Source organism: Moschus berezovskii, chromosome 5, assembly GCF_049115385.1.
Source record: "Moschus berezovskii isolate FMDL1 chromosome 5, NW_MosBer_1.0, whole genome shotgun sequence".
Lineage (NCBI taxonomy): Eukaryota > Metazoa > Chordata > Mammalia > Artiodactyla > Moschidae > Moschus > Moschus berezovskii.
The window spans coordinates 17,301,680-17,317,124 of record NC_142464.1 but is presented as its reverse complement, the minus strand read 5'-3'; the positions used below and the strand labels follow the sequence as shown (position 1 = coordinate 17,317,124).

Here is a 15,445-nt window from a genome sequence, read left to right as displayed (position 1 = left end):
CAAAAGCTCACATAGGAATTATGCTAGTAATCGCCAATGCGTGCATATATAATAGTTTTCATTTTTATGAAAAAGATAGAAGGAGATTTATTCACATGGTCCTCTATTGACAATCACAAGTGCATTAAAGGGATAAAAGATGGGGAGTTTGCTTTTCTGTTTCATAGTAAAAGTCAGTATCTTGTGAGTCTTAGTTCTCGTCTTCAGTGCTATCTCACTTTTTGAAGCTCCTGTCTCAGCCATGATGGTAGAGGCTGCCCCAGTCTGTGTAACAGTTTGGACAATTCCACATTATGATCTCGGTAGTAATTAGAGAGGAAGGTTCTAGCCTGAAAGCACAAAGAAGACAAAGGGAGTTATTAGTTCATTAAATGAGATTGTGCAAATTTATTAAGAAATTCGACGGCGATGGGACGGCACATAAAACAGGCATTTCTATTTTCTCACAGATGCCATTTATTTTTACCTTTAGGAAAGATTTGACAGAAGTATCACTTCAGTTCAGTTCAGTTGCTCAGTCGTGTCCGAGTCTTTGCGACCCCATGAAGTTGCAAAATAAAAATGGGTTCAGGAATAACATATATCTTACTTTTCCTTTTTTCAGTTTTTTAAACTGAAGTAAATTTGACTTACAATATTATAACAGTTTTGGGTATACAACATTGAGTCAATATTTTTATACATTAAATACCATCTGTCAGTGAGGAGGGCATGGCATCCCACTCAATATAAAGCACACTTATTTACTAAGGGACTGATGAAGAGGTTGATGAGAGGCATGTAATACTAAAGAAGAATGAGGGAAGCAGGACTGGATGTGGCACAAAATTGACAGAAAAGAAACACCTATGTTTATGAAATTGGTCACTTTCTGTAAAACTGGGCCACAGATCTGATCAGTCAACATAATCATAAAAGCTGAACTTCATGATTAAAGAAATAACTTGCCATGTTATAAAATGCTTTCCATATTTATTTAGGACCAAAACGGATTTTTTTGAAAAATCATTAAGTTTTCTACTTCACAAATATTATAAGGTCTTATTATAAAGGTCATTATAGTGATCTTTCCTGGGATTCTTATGTTCCTAATCAAGCTGGAGTGATTGGCAATTTTTAGATGAACAGCTGAAAAAAGGATTATAAAATATATCTGTGGTTTTAGTTTATTTTATTCCAAGAAGACAAAAAACTTGTAAATGGGTTTGTTTTTCCCTCTGGATGTCACTTATCTCATATTAGAACCCATTGAACATAGTTCTGTGTCTTTTTGATAAAATAATAGAGGTGAATGTTTTTCCTGTGAAATATAGACAGCCATTTCCATTTGGTCAAACTTACACCATCTCTCTTAAATCCTTTCCAATATTTTAGCACAAATTAGTTTCTTTCTTCCTAAGATTCCCTTAGCAACCTTTGTATACTGTGGAAATGGATTCAAGAGAACTACTTTTTTTCTTGTACCATTCACTAGATTTTTCACTACATTTCTTCCCTTCAAGTGGATTGTGAACACTTCAAATTCTGGATAAGATGTTTATAGAAGTAGTGGAGTCGTTACATTGATTTCTTGGTAGATCAACGTGATTTTTGCAGCCCTTCTGAAATTATTGGGTTCAGAGGTATAGTTTGAGAACCTTCTGGTTCTTCTATTTCCATAGCAACACCTAATCACTTCCATCTTCCTTATGCCCACACTTTCTTAGGAGACAGAACTCATTATAATATCGGCTCAGTTGATTGCTAACTAGTTTTCCAATCCTTCTGTCTCCTCATACCATAACTTTTACTGATAGATTTTTCTCCCCTGCCTTTTTGCAGTTTGATATTATTTTATATATTTTACTATAAACAAGTGACCATAACTAATTTACTCTCCTATAATAAATCTAGGCTCATAACTGTTTTATCTTGTATCCAATTTTTGACATTTTGAATTATAATAAGAAATATATAGTTGGTCATTGACTCCATTTCTGGCACAAGGCTCACTTGGAATTTCCTGGGTGTTCATTGGAAGGACTGATGCTAAAGCTGAAACTGCAATACTTTGGCCACCTCATGCGACAAGTTGACTCACTGGAAAAGACTCTGATGCTGGGAAAGGTTGGGGGTGGGAGGAGAAGGGGACGATAGAGAATGAGATGGCTGGATGGCATCACCGACTCTGTGGACATGAGTTTGAGTGAACTCCGGGGGTTGGTGATGGACAGGGAGGCCTGGCGTGCTGTGATTCATGGGGTCGCGGAGAGTCGGACACGACTGAGCAACTGAACTGAAGTGAGATAGTGATAAAGGTATACTTTGTTATGTTAATGAGGTGGCTTTTTGTTTTTGTTGTTAAGTCGCCCAGTCATGTCCAACTCTTTGTGACCACATGGACTGTAGCATGCCAGGCTTCCATGTCCCTCACCATCTCCTGAAGTGTGTCCAAGTTCATGTCTATTGCATCGGTGATGCCATGAAGCCATCTCATCCTCTGATGCCCTCTTATCCTTCTGTCCTCAATCTTTTCCAGCATCAGAGACTTTTCCAATCAGTTGGCTGTGTACGTCAGATGACAAAATACTGGAGTTTCAGCTTCAGCATCAGTCCTTCCAAGGAGTATTCAGGGCTGATTTCCCTTAAGATTGACTGGTTTGATCTTGCTGTCCAAGGGACTCTCAGGAGTCTTCTCCAGCATCACAGGTTGAAGGCATTGATTCTTTGGTGCTATGCCTTCTTTATGCCTCCAGCTCTCACAACCATACCTGACCACTGGGAAGACCATAGCCTTGACTATGTGGACCTTTGTTGGCAGAGTAATGTCTGCTTTTCAACACACTGTCTAGGTTTGTTATAGCTTTCCTTCCAAGAAGCAAATGTCTTCTGATTTCATGGGTGCAGTCAACATCCGTGGTAATTTTAGAGCCCAAGGAGAGGAAATCTGTCATTACTTCCACCATTTCTCCCTCTATTTGCCATAAAGTAAAGGTGCCGAATGCAATGATCTTAGTTTTTTTTTTTTTTTTTAATGTTGAGTTTTAAATTGGCTCTTTAACTCTCCTCCACCCTCAAGAGGCTCTTTAGTTCCTCTTCATTTTCTACCATTAGAGAGGTTTCTAATATCTTGATATCTGAGGTTACTGTTTTTCCTGGTGGGACCTGACATTCTCTCTCTCTTTGTAGACAGTGTCGTATTGTGTTGGATTGTGGAGATCCAGCTGGTGTCTGAGCCTTGCTTGGTGATATGGAAAAGCCTCCCTACCACATGTTGTAATTGTTGATCAGAACAGTTTACTCTCCATGGCTCAACTCAGTGCCATGCATGGTATAGGCACTGGATATACATTTTCAATATGTAACAATAATACCTATATATTTTATACAAAATCATTGTTTACTAGATTATTTGTTTGAGCCCTTTACACATTTGGAAAGAAGTTACTGTTCAGTATTTATATTTGAATTGCATCCCAACGGCATACAATTTCCATGAATATCTACTAATCAACTCTATCTGTTGGTCTCTCTCTCTCTTCTAAATATATAAAACGATTGATAGCAAAGAAAGACAAGAAAAAGGAATCAAATTTATTGTCTACTAATTTTGAAATAGTTGTATATACAGGATTGTACTGTAACAGGAAAGGATTAATTCTGACTCCATGTTGGAACTGTTTCTTTGACTTGTTTTCCACTGCTTTTGTCATTATAATCATACATTAATGGCCTGCCTCAGAGAATCCTGCCCCTCTGCCTACTGTTAAACTAAAGTGCCTTTGTTCAGAACTTTGTCTACCTGTAGATGGCAGGAAGAAATTAACACATCCCTCTGTCTGAGGTTTGCCATTCTGGTAAATGTTTGCAAGATCAATGGCCTTTTTACGTTGTTTCCTCACCTTGTCCCATCTCTGATCCATAAAAGAACCTGGCATCCAGACCCAGATAAGACGGCTATTTTGAGATGTTAGTCTGCCATCTTCTCTGTCAGCCAGCTTTCGGAATAAAGTCATATTCCTCATCCCAACACCTCCTCGCTCATATTCATTGGCCTATTGTGCTGCAAGCAGAGTGTGCTTGGACTCAACACTACCAGAGAATTTCAAAGATAAGGAAAATATTACCTCTGGATCCATGGGTGGATACTTTCGACCTTTGCTTTTTCCAAGGCATTTTGTCTTTCCTCCTTCCAGTAGTTGACACCAAAAGCCCTTTTGGGGATCAAAGCTACAAAAGAACAAAGATATAACTGAAAATAAATATATAATGATTATAAATTATATACAGAATTTTAAGAGAACCTCACCAATTGTACAATGGAAATGTACTTGCATATACTCATGGTTTGATTTAATTTAGTTCAATTCTATAAACATTCATTTAATCAACTTGAGAGAATTTAATTGAAATTAAATAAGCTATATGTTGTATATTTTTGAATATTTCTAATGTAATGAAAAAGGACATAAGATATTTAGTCTTTTCTTATGATGAAATTATTAGGTTTTTATATTTTACCTATTCATCCATAGAAGATCAAGGATGAATCAACAAAACTACAATCATATATACAGGACTTTACAATATTTATTTTCTTATTTATATGATTTCCCTGTCAAACTATATTATCAAATTTCTTTTAAATCATTCAATAGTATATATTAAGGTGACAATATAATGTAAATATATTTCTTTGAATACAAACATGAATTTTAAAGCTTCTAAGAAAAATACTAATCTTTTTAACAGTTCAAAACGTTTACACTTTTCAAGGATGAAATTAAAAAGCTAAAGATATAATTCACTATATTTTTCCAGAGAAAATAAGACTCGGGTTATACAAATGGTGAGTGGAACGTTAGACAACTCTTCATTTCTTTTGTTGAAGGTGAATGATTCCATTGGATCATTCAGATCTCGATACTCATAAAATAATTCTAACATTGCTTTGTGTCCTTGGCCGCACACAGTTACAAAAGAAAGAATGTGTAATCTAATTATTTGTTTAAACTCAGATATGTAAGAATTTTGGTTTAGGACTAACAAGATAGGAAAAAGGAAAGAATAAACCAAACAGGAAGGGAAATTTTAAATTTACTGCTGTGGGAATTGCTGCATGCATAAAACATCGAAAAGGTTTGCATTTTGTTGCTCAGCAGATGTTTTAGAAGGATGAAGCATAATTGACTAGGATGTAAAGTTAATTAGTTGCAGAATATTTTGTTGCCCTGGGCCCATTCCTATAATACCGATGCACCTGCAATTTGCTTCTGCACATATGTGAACTCATTTAGGGGGAGAGGGAAATTTTCTTCACAGTTCCCTGCCCAATCTATTATTAGAGACCTGATCCTCACAGTCCAGGTTGTCCTAGTACATGTTATCAATTAAAATTAAATACATCACTGGTTAAATGGATAAAAGGAAGACAGAGTCATTTCCAACCTGGACATTTCCAATCTGCATCTTGCCTATTGTAGGCCTTTCTTTGGTTTTCATTAATTTCCCAAGAGGAAGAACATTCTGGTATTCTGTGCAAAATGAAATGGGGGAGGCGGCATAATGGCGCCCCTAAACAGCATCTTCTGCCTCAGGATGAGAATGTTGAACAGCATTAAGGTAAAATACAGCTTTGGCAACCAAGTCAAGATATTTACACACACTGAGAACATCTCCTCTGCTCTCGGGTGTGCAGAGGTCTCAGGACGGGCTCCCATCTCTCTCACTCTCCAAACAGCTGTCATGAGGCAGAGCTTAATATGATCTGAGGAAGGAGAGCCATCCAGACTATTGAAAGTCATTCTTTTAGATAGGGTTGTTAAAACCTTGAATCCACATTATTTTGCTGTCCTGGTATCATTTATAACAATGTTATAAACACAGAGTCTAACAAAGGACATTTATTCTTGCTAAGTTATATCAATTCCTGTTTTATGGTTTGGTTTTAGTAGGCATGAAATTATGAAATTAAGATGCAAAGGCTTTCTCAAATAACTGTTAGATAACTTTGAGGACATGAATTGGTTGCCACAAGACTTCTTTTATTACACTGAACATCACTGTAGTTATTAATTTTTGTGATGTGTGAGACATATTAAAAACCATATATTCTGCCCTTGTTTGCAATCTCTTCTTTAAAAGTATGATTTTACAAGTTTATTGAACCATAAGGAACTATTTGTAGTAAACAGGATAAAACCATTCCCTGAACTAATGTAGGGAGTAAGGGGAGGCCGTGCTGACACCAGTGACTCTTCATGTAAGTGTATTAGAGGACACTCTGTCTACTTAATCAACAGGGGCCATGCCGTGTGTTGTCATTTCCATGTGTAGGTATAGATGTCATTAGGTGTATTTTAGTGGATAAGGAAAAGCCCAATCTTATTACTGCTTTTCCTGCCTCTCCATTACCCTCTCTAATTGTCTAATTGCTGATTCTAATCTGTTGTGAACTGGGAAATTATATAATCAGGCTTGTAAAATTTTGTCTGAAACGTAATAGGCTTCATATCAGGCCTTGTGAAGGAGTCAAGTACATGACCTTTTAAATGTATATTCTGACAGCTTGGAGCTTTTGTTTTTGTTTGTTATTTTGCTTCTTTCCTTTTTTGTTCCATTTTTAATTACCCAAAGTAGATGATTTTATTTCCCAAGCTGGCTGCAACCATAACCCCTCCCCACCTCCATTCTCTTCTGCAGGATGCCCTTGCCCCTCCCCAGCAAGAGGAGGAGGCTCTTTCCCTCCCTGTGGGTTTGGACTGGCTCTAGTGACTTGCTTGCAATCAAAACAATATGGAGTAAGTGATGCTGCATGACTTGCAAGGCTAGTCAGAGAAAGCCTTGAACCGTGTTCCCTCCACATCTCGTTCCCTCTCAGAACACACAGTCACTACCAGGTGGTGTGAGTGGTAAAGATCCTGCCTGCCAACACAGGGGACCTAAGAGACTCTGATTTGACCCCAGGGGACCTAAGATGCCCTGGAGGAGGGCATGGCTACCCACTCCAGTATTCTTGCCTGGAGAATCCCATGGACAGAGGAGTCTGGTGGGCTATAGTCCATGGGGTTCCAAAGAGTTGGACATGACTGAAGTGACTTAGGATGCTCACTGCAAGAAAGCCACCCAGAGAGATCTCCTCCCATTGAGCTCAGCTTTGAGCCATCCAGTGAGTGGATGTGAGTGACGAAGCCAAAGATGTGAGTGAAGAAGCCTCCAGAAAACTCCAGTCTCCAGCCATTCAAGTCATACCTAGATATTCATGTCTTCCCAGATACAGTCCCAGGTATTTTGAGCAGAGACTAGTTGTTTTGGCTATGTCCTGTCTACATTCCCAGCCCACAGGATCCATGAACATAATTAAAAGGGCTGTGGTTACATTCTGGTAGGTCTTGGGAGGTTTACTGTACAATAACAGACCACAATAATGTTATACATGATTATATTTGGTTACATACAATGTAATAAATACAGAGTAAAACATGAATGTATCTCTTTCCCAATTCTGCCTGAAATACTACTCATTTTCACAGGGCTAACTGTGACCATCAACATTTTATTTCTAACGTGCAAATTACTTGGGGATAGAGATCATCTTTTTCACCTCTGTAACCTCCATTCCTAGGACACTTTCTGCACAGAGTAGGCATGTAAAACATTTACATAAACTTGTGTTGAGAAAGAGCTCACAAAAAGGGAAATTTGTGAGATATAAAATGGCTATGAGGTGTTCTATAGGCATACTCTTATGCCATTAAAATATCCTGGTATTCGAAAGGGATGTACTACATGAATAATGAGGACATTCCTTTGACTGCTTTTGAGAAGCATAATGATGTATAAATTCATAGCTAGTATTAATGATGCTATATACACACCTACCAGTGATAATTTATGATGGCAAATAATGGAAATGAAATCAAGCATGAGAATAGACTCACGTTAGTGCTTCAGAGTAATTATAATGAGGTGTAACTCCCAGAAACTTCTGGACTTCATCCATCACAGTAGCTGGGTCAGATCTCAGCTGCTGTCCATCAATAATTAGCAGCTGTAGAGTCAAAAATAGTCATTCTATGAAGAACAAAGCTATATTAGGTAGACTGAGCTGCCTCCCTTGACCTGGTAGGATGTTAATCAATTAGATCAGTGTGAACAGAAAGAAAATATGCACTCTTTAGCATACATGTACATATTTACTATTCTGATGTCCTTCCAAATAAAACAACAAAGTTTGCCAAAGGCATTATTCATAACCCTTAACTAATGTCATTGTAAATCAGAAATAGACATTGACACTTTCTTGATCCAGTAGTGCAGTAGAAACATGATGCTCCATCTGTTCTGTAATCAGGTAATTATCCAACCTATGAAATCCCATGAGTTAATCTTACAGTGAAGGGTTTAGAAATAATGGGCAGACAGATGAAAATTACCCATCTATGCTCCTTACAAACCATGACAGAGAACTCAGGTTTTGGTTGTGGGCTGAACTGGAATGAAGAAGATGTGGACACTTTCCTCAAGTCCTTATTTCCTGTTCTATCCCAGGTTCTCTCCCATGGTTCTATCCCAGAGCTTTTACAGTACTTCCCATTTGACAGTCCAATCCATGACCTTCTTTTCTCATAAGAGTTCCACGGGATGGGTGATGCATGAGTATTTGCACATGGTGTTCAATAAATGTCCACTTAACTGGCAGTTTGGCTTTTGGTTACTGCCTATGAAGCACATGAAGCCTCCTGTGTGAGGACGAGTTCCTGAGAATGTGTTTCATAGTCACTTAACACAGTAATACTACCACTGCCATTAGAAATGTAAAAATTCACATTTCTTCCCTAGGTATGATCATCTCTGATAATAAATTGCTATCTGTGACAATGTTAATTTATATTTTCTGTTTGTCAGTGCAACACTATCATGATACAATAAACAGAAGCAATTCATTTCAGGACATTACCTGAGAAGTAGCAAAGTAAGTGAGCCATCTTTCTATGTGGACTGCATACCATCCAGGTATTAGACATCTCTTCTGCAAAGTTTTCAGGTCAGATGGGGCCCAATGTCCTGTTGTGATAACTTCATAGAAATTAAACCTCAGGGCAGCTGGATCTTCATGTGATCTTTGGTGCTTTAACAAGAAAGTCAATTGTAAAATCAATCTTCTTTATGACTGCAAACATATGTGTGCCTGTATGTGTTTGATGTGTGAATGAGTGCGTGTGTCTTTTATTCCAAAAAAGTAATGAAAAATGATTACTTGATTTTCGAATGAGAAACAAGGTGAAAAGTACATGCTCTATTGGAACCTAGGCATTGGCATATGGCTTCCATAGAGTATAAGCCTTCTATACATATCAAGTGGCATTCACATAAGCCTGTAGCTGTCTTCACATATAAAATGTTTAGGTGCAACACAAGAGACAGAGTAGAAGGATTTTCTCCATGGATCTGATTAGAAGTGAAAGGATGTCAGGGACCAGATGAATCAAGCCTGATGAAAAGAGATTTCAGCTGGCGGGGGTTGGCCGCCACATTACTGTGCTCTTGTTTCATTACAGCTGCTCTGGCAAGTTCTGACAACTCCCCAATATCCCTGTGTGGCAGGTGCCATGTGTACAGAGAAGGCAGGTGTCTATAACACTTGCTTAGCTGTCGCGTTCATGTTGATGTTGCCCAAGGCACTTTGCTTTTTCCCTCCCAAGGGCTTCCACCTAACTCTGCAAATTACTAAATATGAATTCACTATGCTGCTTTTTTGTACCAAATCCTCTGAGTCCTTCACATCCAACCATCATTGGTCAAGTTCAAAAGCCCAACACAAGTCAATATAATTTCATAAGCATTTATCAAGATCCTTGCCAGAACAAAGAATCGCAATAGAATATAGAGATAAAAAGATATAGGTAAGACAAAATGCTATCTTCAAAGAAATAAAAACCTTATATGGAAAGAAATGCGTTAACAGATTGTGATAAAGTCATATGCATGATAGAGGTATAAGTTATTTGCTGTGATAGCCAGACCAATAAGTGATCAGTTCTGAATGAAATATGAAGGTATTTTAAAAAATGATTGAAGCCTTTGAGCTAAAATGTAGTGAGAAAGATTTTGATAAGCAGAAAAAAATAATTGTGGAAACAGAATTTTAAAGTAAATCTGAGTGAAGATGAATGAGGTGTGTAGGAATGGATGCATTGCTTTTGCAAGATATCTCAAAGTGAACTTAAAGACAATTTACTACAAGATAAGTTTGGAAGTATATTACGGCTTGATAGAATTATGTAATAGCAGGCCCTATATATGTTAGAAATAAAAACTGCTAAGAAAGTAAAGATGATTATCTGGTGGATGGTTAAAGAGTAACTAGTGAGCGGTAGTGGAGAAGGAAATTGCAACCTACTCCAGTGTTCTTGCCTGGAGAATCCCAGGGACAGAGGAGCCTGGTGGGCTGCCGTCCACAGGGTCGCACAGAGTCAGACACGACTGAAGTGACTTAGCAGCAGCAATAGCAGTGAATGGTAAGTAGACTGATAGAAATAAAACTTTGGAACCTCTCTCATAATTGTATATTTATTGACCTCTGTAAATGCATGTACATTGAGACTACATAATATATTTACTTAATATAAGATGTAGAAACAACACAACCTGAATAAATATAAACATACTCTGAATTATTAATACAGTAATGCTAACATTTTTACTTCACACTGTGATAATATGGAATTGTACTTATTCTGCTTTATATTGATTTACACCAGTCTAGCATCAACTTTTTATATTCATGCAACGAAAAAGATTAGCATAAAAATATGACCAGAAGTCACAAAAGAACTGGAAAAAATAGCACTGCAGGTCCTCTGTGAGACCCATTATAAAAATGTGTGGTAGAAATTATAGTGGCAGGTGACATCTGTAGGAGTTTCTGAATTATACCTGTCGAGCTTCAGATTTATGGTACTTACTGAAGAGAGGGGATTGGCTAAGTAATAGGTTGCATTATTTTGAAATGTACAGTAGTCTGGGGACCCTACTCTTAGCAATATAGCAGTAAAATGTATTATCAGAAAATAATTATTCCTTTCAAATGTGTATGTTCAAAGAATTTACTTGAAAAAAGAGGCATATATTCACCCTTTTTAAAAAATGGTTGAATCCATGTGGAAAAAAAAGATTCATATAAATCGGCTGTGAAAAGTGATCGCACTTTCTGCCAGGAAAATGTACAATACTTTGCCCCATGTATTCACATTCAAAACGTTTCATTAAGGCTTAACATCTCAGTATTTTTGGCACAATTAAAAAAAAATTATCTTGCTTTGCAACATGAATTTTGATAAAGTGAGAAAGACACATTTTTGTATCTTGAGGGAGTCACTGACTCATGGATTCTACTAATAATTTCTGGATTTTCCTCCCAAGACAAGTATTCCACTTCAGTCCCCAACCTCTTGCAATCTCAGTTTGCAGAACCATATTTTTCTGTCCATTGTTATTTTTTCTCAGCAACATATGTTTATTGAAGAAATTTTGAAAAGCCAGGAAAAAAAGGAAAAAGAAAAATTACATGTTCTTTAAAAATGTTATTAAATGTTTTCTTTTAATCTTCTTTATTTTGGCATTAATTTATGTATACACTCATATTCATTGGTTTTTAGTACATAGAGATTGTTATCACCATACACTTAAAAGCATCAACTTTATTAGGTGTTCATTGCAGTAAGCAATTTTATGTTTCTCTGGTCAAGTTTATCTCACCGCTGTACCAAGATTTCACACCCTCTATTTTTGCTCCTCAAACTACTGCCTTCCAAATTATCCCTCTCTTTTTCCTAGGTTAATTCATTCTCAACTTTCTAAAATAAAAGAGATAATCATAGTCACTTTAACTTTTCTATCCCAGACCTCTAAATTTATCAGCATGTATATTTATACACTGTTCCTCCCTTAAATTTCAGTGCAGGGGCTCTTAATAGATACCCACTGATAGAATTCAGAGGACCTAAGAACTTGGGTCTGTTGAAAAAAAAAAAAGAAGACGCCTCTTTATTTTTAGTAACTTTTAAACAAAATTTAGTAGTTATTGTACCTTTGATTTTACCACCGATAAGAATCAATTCTTTTATATCACATTATCAGTTCAGTTCAGTCACTCAGTCATGTCCAACTCTCTGCAACCCCATGAATCACAGCACGCTGGGCCTCCCTGTCCATCACCAACTCCCGGAGTTCACTCAAACTCACGTCCATCGAGTCGGTGATGCCATCCAGCCATCTCATTCTCTGTTGTCCCCTTCTCCTCCTGCCCCCAATCCCTCCCAGCATCAGAGTCTTTTCCAGTGAGTCAACTCGTCGCATGAGGTGGCCAAAGTATTGGAGTTTCAGCTTTAGCATCAGTCCTTCCAGTGAATAGCCAGGACTGATTTCCTTTATGGAGAAGGTAATGGCAAACCACTCCAGTACTTTTGCCTAGAAAATCCCATGGACAGAGGAGCCTGGTAGGTTGCAGTCCACGGGTCGCTAAGAGTCAGACACGACTGAGCGACTTCGTTTTCACTTTTCACTTATACATATTGGAGAAGGAAATGGCAACCCACTCCAGTGTTCTTGCCTGTAGAATCCCAGGGATAGGGGAGTCTGGTGGGCTGCCGTCTATGGGGTCACACAGAGTCAGACACGACTGAAGTGACTTAACAGCAGCAGCAGCAATAGATCTCCTTTATGATGTACTGGTTGGATATCCTTGCAGTCCAAGGGACTCTCAAGAGTCTTCTCCAACACCACAGATCAAAAGCATGAATTGTTTGGCAATCAGCTTTCTTTATAGTCCAACTCTCACATCCATACATGACCACTGGAATAACCATAGCCTTGACTAGACAGACCTTTCTTGGCAAAGTAATGTCTCTGTTCTTTAACACGCTATCTAGGTTGGTCATAACTTTCCTTCCAAGGAGTAAGTGTCTTTTAATTTCATGGCTGCAATCAGCATCTGCAGTGATTTTGGAGCCCAAAAAAATTAAGTCTGACACTGTTTCCACTGTTTCCCCATATTTCCCATGAAGTGATGGGACCAGATGCCATGATCTTTGTTTTCTGAATGTTGAGCTTCAAGCCAACTTTTTCACTCTGCTCTTTCACTTCCATTAAGAGGCTCTTTAGTTCCTCTTCACTTTCTGCCATAATGGTGGTGTCATCTGCATATCTGAGGTTATTGATATTTCTCCCAGCAATCTTGATTCCAACTTGTGCTTCTTCCAGCCCAGCGTTCCTCATGATGTACTCTGCATATAAGTTAAATAAGCAGGGTCACAATATACAACCTTGACGTACTCCTTTTCCTATTTGGAACCAGTCTGTTGTTCCATGTCCAGTTCTAACTGTTGCTTCCTGACCTGCATATAGGTTTCTCAAGAGGCAAGTCAGGTGGTCTGGTATTCCCATCTCTTTCAGAATTTTCCACAGTTTATTGTGATCCACACAGTCAAAGGCTTTGGCATAGTAAATAAAACAGAAATAGATGTTTTTCTGGAACTCTCTTGCTTTCTCCATGATCCAGTGCATGTGTGCAATTTGATCTCTGGTTCCTCTGCCTTTTCTAAAACCAGCTTGAACATCTGGAAGTTCACAGTTCACGTATTGCTGAAGCGTGGCTTGGAAAATTTTGAGCATGACTTTACTAGCGTGTGAGATGAGTGCAATTGTGTGGTAATTTGAGCATTCTTTGTCATTGCCTTTCTTTGGGATGGAATGAAGATGGACCTTTTCCATTTCTGTGGCCACTGCTGAGTTTTCCAAATTTGCTGGCATATTGAGTGCAGCACTTTACAGCATCATCTTTCAGGATTTGAAATAGCTCAACTGGAATTCCATCACCTCCACTAGCTTTTTTCTTAGTGATGCTTTCTAAGGCCCACTTGACTTCACATTCCAGGATGTCTGGCTCTAGGTCAGTGATCACAGCATCGTGATATCACATTATCAGTTCAGTTCAGTTCAGTTCAGTCGCCTAGTCGTGTCCGACTCTTTGCCACCCCATGAACCTCCCTGTCCATCACCAACTCCCAGAGTTTACCCAAACTCATGTCCATTGAGTCGGTGATGCCATCCAGCCATCTCATCCTCTGTTGTCCCCTTCTCCTCCTGCTCCCAATCCCTCCCAGCATCAGGATCTTTTCCAATGAGTCAACTCTTCACATAAAATGGCCAAAGTATTGGAGTTTCAGCCTCAGCATCAGTCCTTCCAATGAACACCCAGGACTGATCTCCTTTAGGATGGACTGGTTGGATCTCCCTGCAGTCCAAGGGACTCTGAAGAGTCTTCTGAAACACCACAGTTCAAAAGCATCAATTCTTCTGTGCTCAGCTTTCTTTATAAGTCAACTATCACGTCCATACATTAATGCTTTGAAAATACGTTTCGGAAATGGGGCACGTAGACTCATCTGACAGCCAGAATGGACCTAGCACAAGAAAACCGAGAGTCTGTAGTTGGAGTGCTCCCTCCCATCTAAGCTGTTTCCTGCCGTTGTGGCTCAGTTGGTAAAGAATGTGCTTTCAGTGCAGGAGACCTGGGTCTGATCCCTGGGTTGGGAAGATCCCCTGGGGAAGGGAAAGGTTATCCACTTCAGTATTCTGGCCTAGAGAATTCCATGGACTGTATAGTCCATGGGGCCTCAAAGAGTTGGACATGACTGAGAGACTTTCACTCCACTTCACTTCACTTCACCCTTGTGATATGGAAGTTCTGATTCTCCCAGGGTTGGTTTCCCATTTTCCCCTGGGGGGCCTTTAACAAGCCTCTTCCTTTGAAAGTTTCTCATTATTATTCAGATCACCACCACAGAAAACACCTTCCTTGACCCATCCAGACTGCTGTACATGGATTCTTGTTTGTTAAAGGTTTTGCTTCTTCCCCTGTCTTTCGACTCAATGAAAATAATTCAGGCCTTATTTTGCCTGATTGATTTCTCAGCAGCCGTTTGATCATTTGGCTGTGCTCTTTTCCTGGTATTTGGTGTCATGACACCGCTGGACTGTTTCTTCTACTCCTCTCCGGCTGCCTCCTTCTGTTCTATACATTTCTCCTCTGAACATTTTCCTTAGACGATTTCACCATTTTTTGTGGCGTTTGGCCTCTCAGTCACAAATTTCCGTCTCCTGCTCAAACCTCTCCCCAGAGCGCCAGAGACCTCTACTATTGCTTTTGGTGTGACAGTGATTCTGTCACCTCCTGATCTCCATCTATGTCACACCCTTAGCCTCCCCCATCCCCACACAATGCCTGTATCCTTTCTCAGTACTTTTTCATGGGAATATATGGTTATCATTTTAGTTGCCGAGACTGGAAATTCGAGTTATTCTGACACTGTTTTATAACCAGGTTCTATTGATTTTAATCCCTAAAGATTTCTTGAGACTTCATGCTTCACCTAGTTTCTTCTTCCTATTTTTGTCCTTGTTA

At 38.7% G+C, this 15,445-nt stretch overlaps 1 protein-coding gene across 1 annotated transcript in view; it reads right to left on the bottom strand.

Annotated features, from left to right (window-relative positions):
- Window positions 1–209: 209 nt before the first annotated feature.
- LOC129561763 (N-heparan sulfate sulfotransferase 4) overlaps window positions 210–15,445 on the bottom strand; it is a 287,072-nt gene continuing 271,836 nt past the window's right edge. Inside the window, exons 10-13 of the mRNA XM_055434497.2 lie at window positions 8,939–9,109; window positions 7,920–8,029; window positions 4,107–4,209; window positions 210–329 (exon numbers count right to left, since the gene is read on the bottom strand). Of these exons, the coding sequence (XP_055290472.1) occupies window positions 210–329; window positions 4,107–4,209; window positions 7,920–8,029; window positions 8,939–9,109 (504 nt within the window). The remainder of the gene's footprint in view (window positions 330–4,106; window positions 4,210–7,919; window positions 8,030–8,938; window positions 9,110–15,445) is intronic.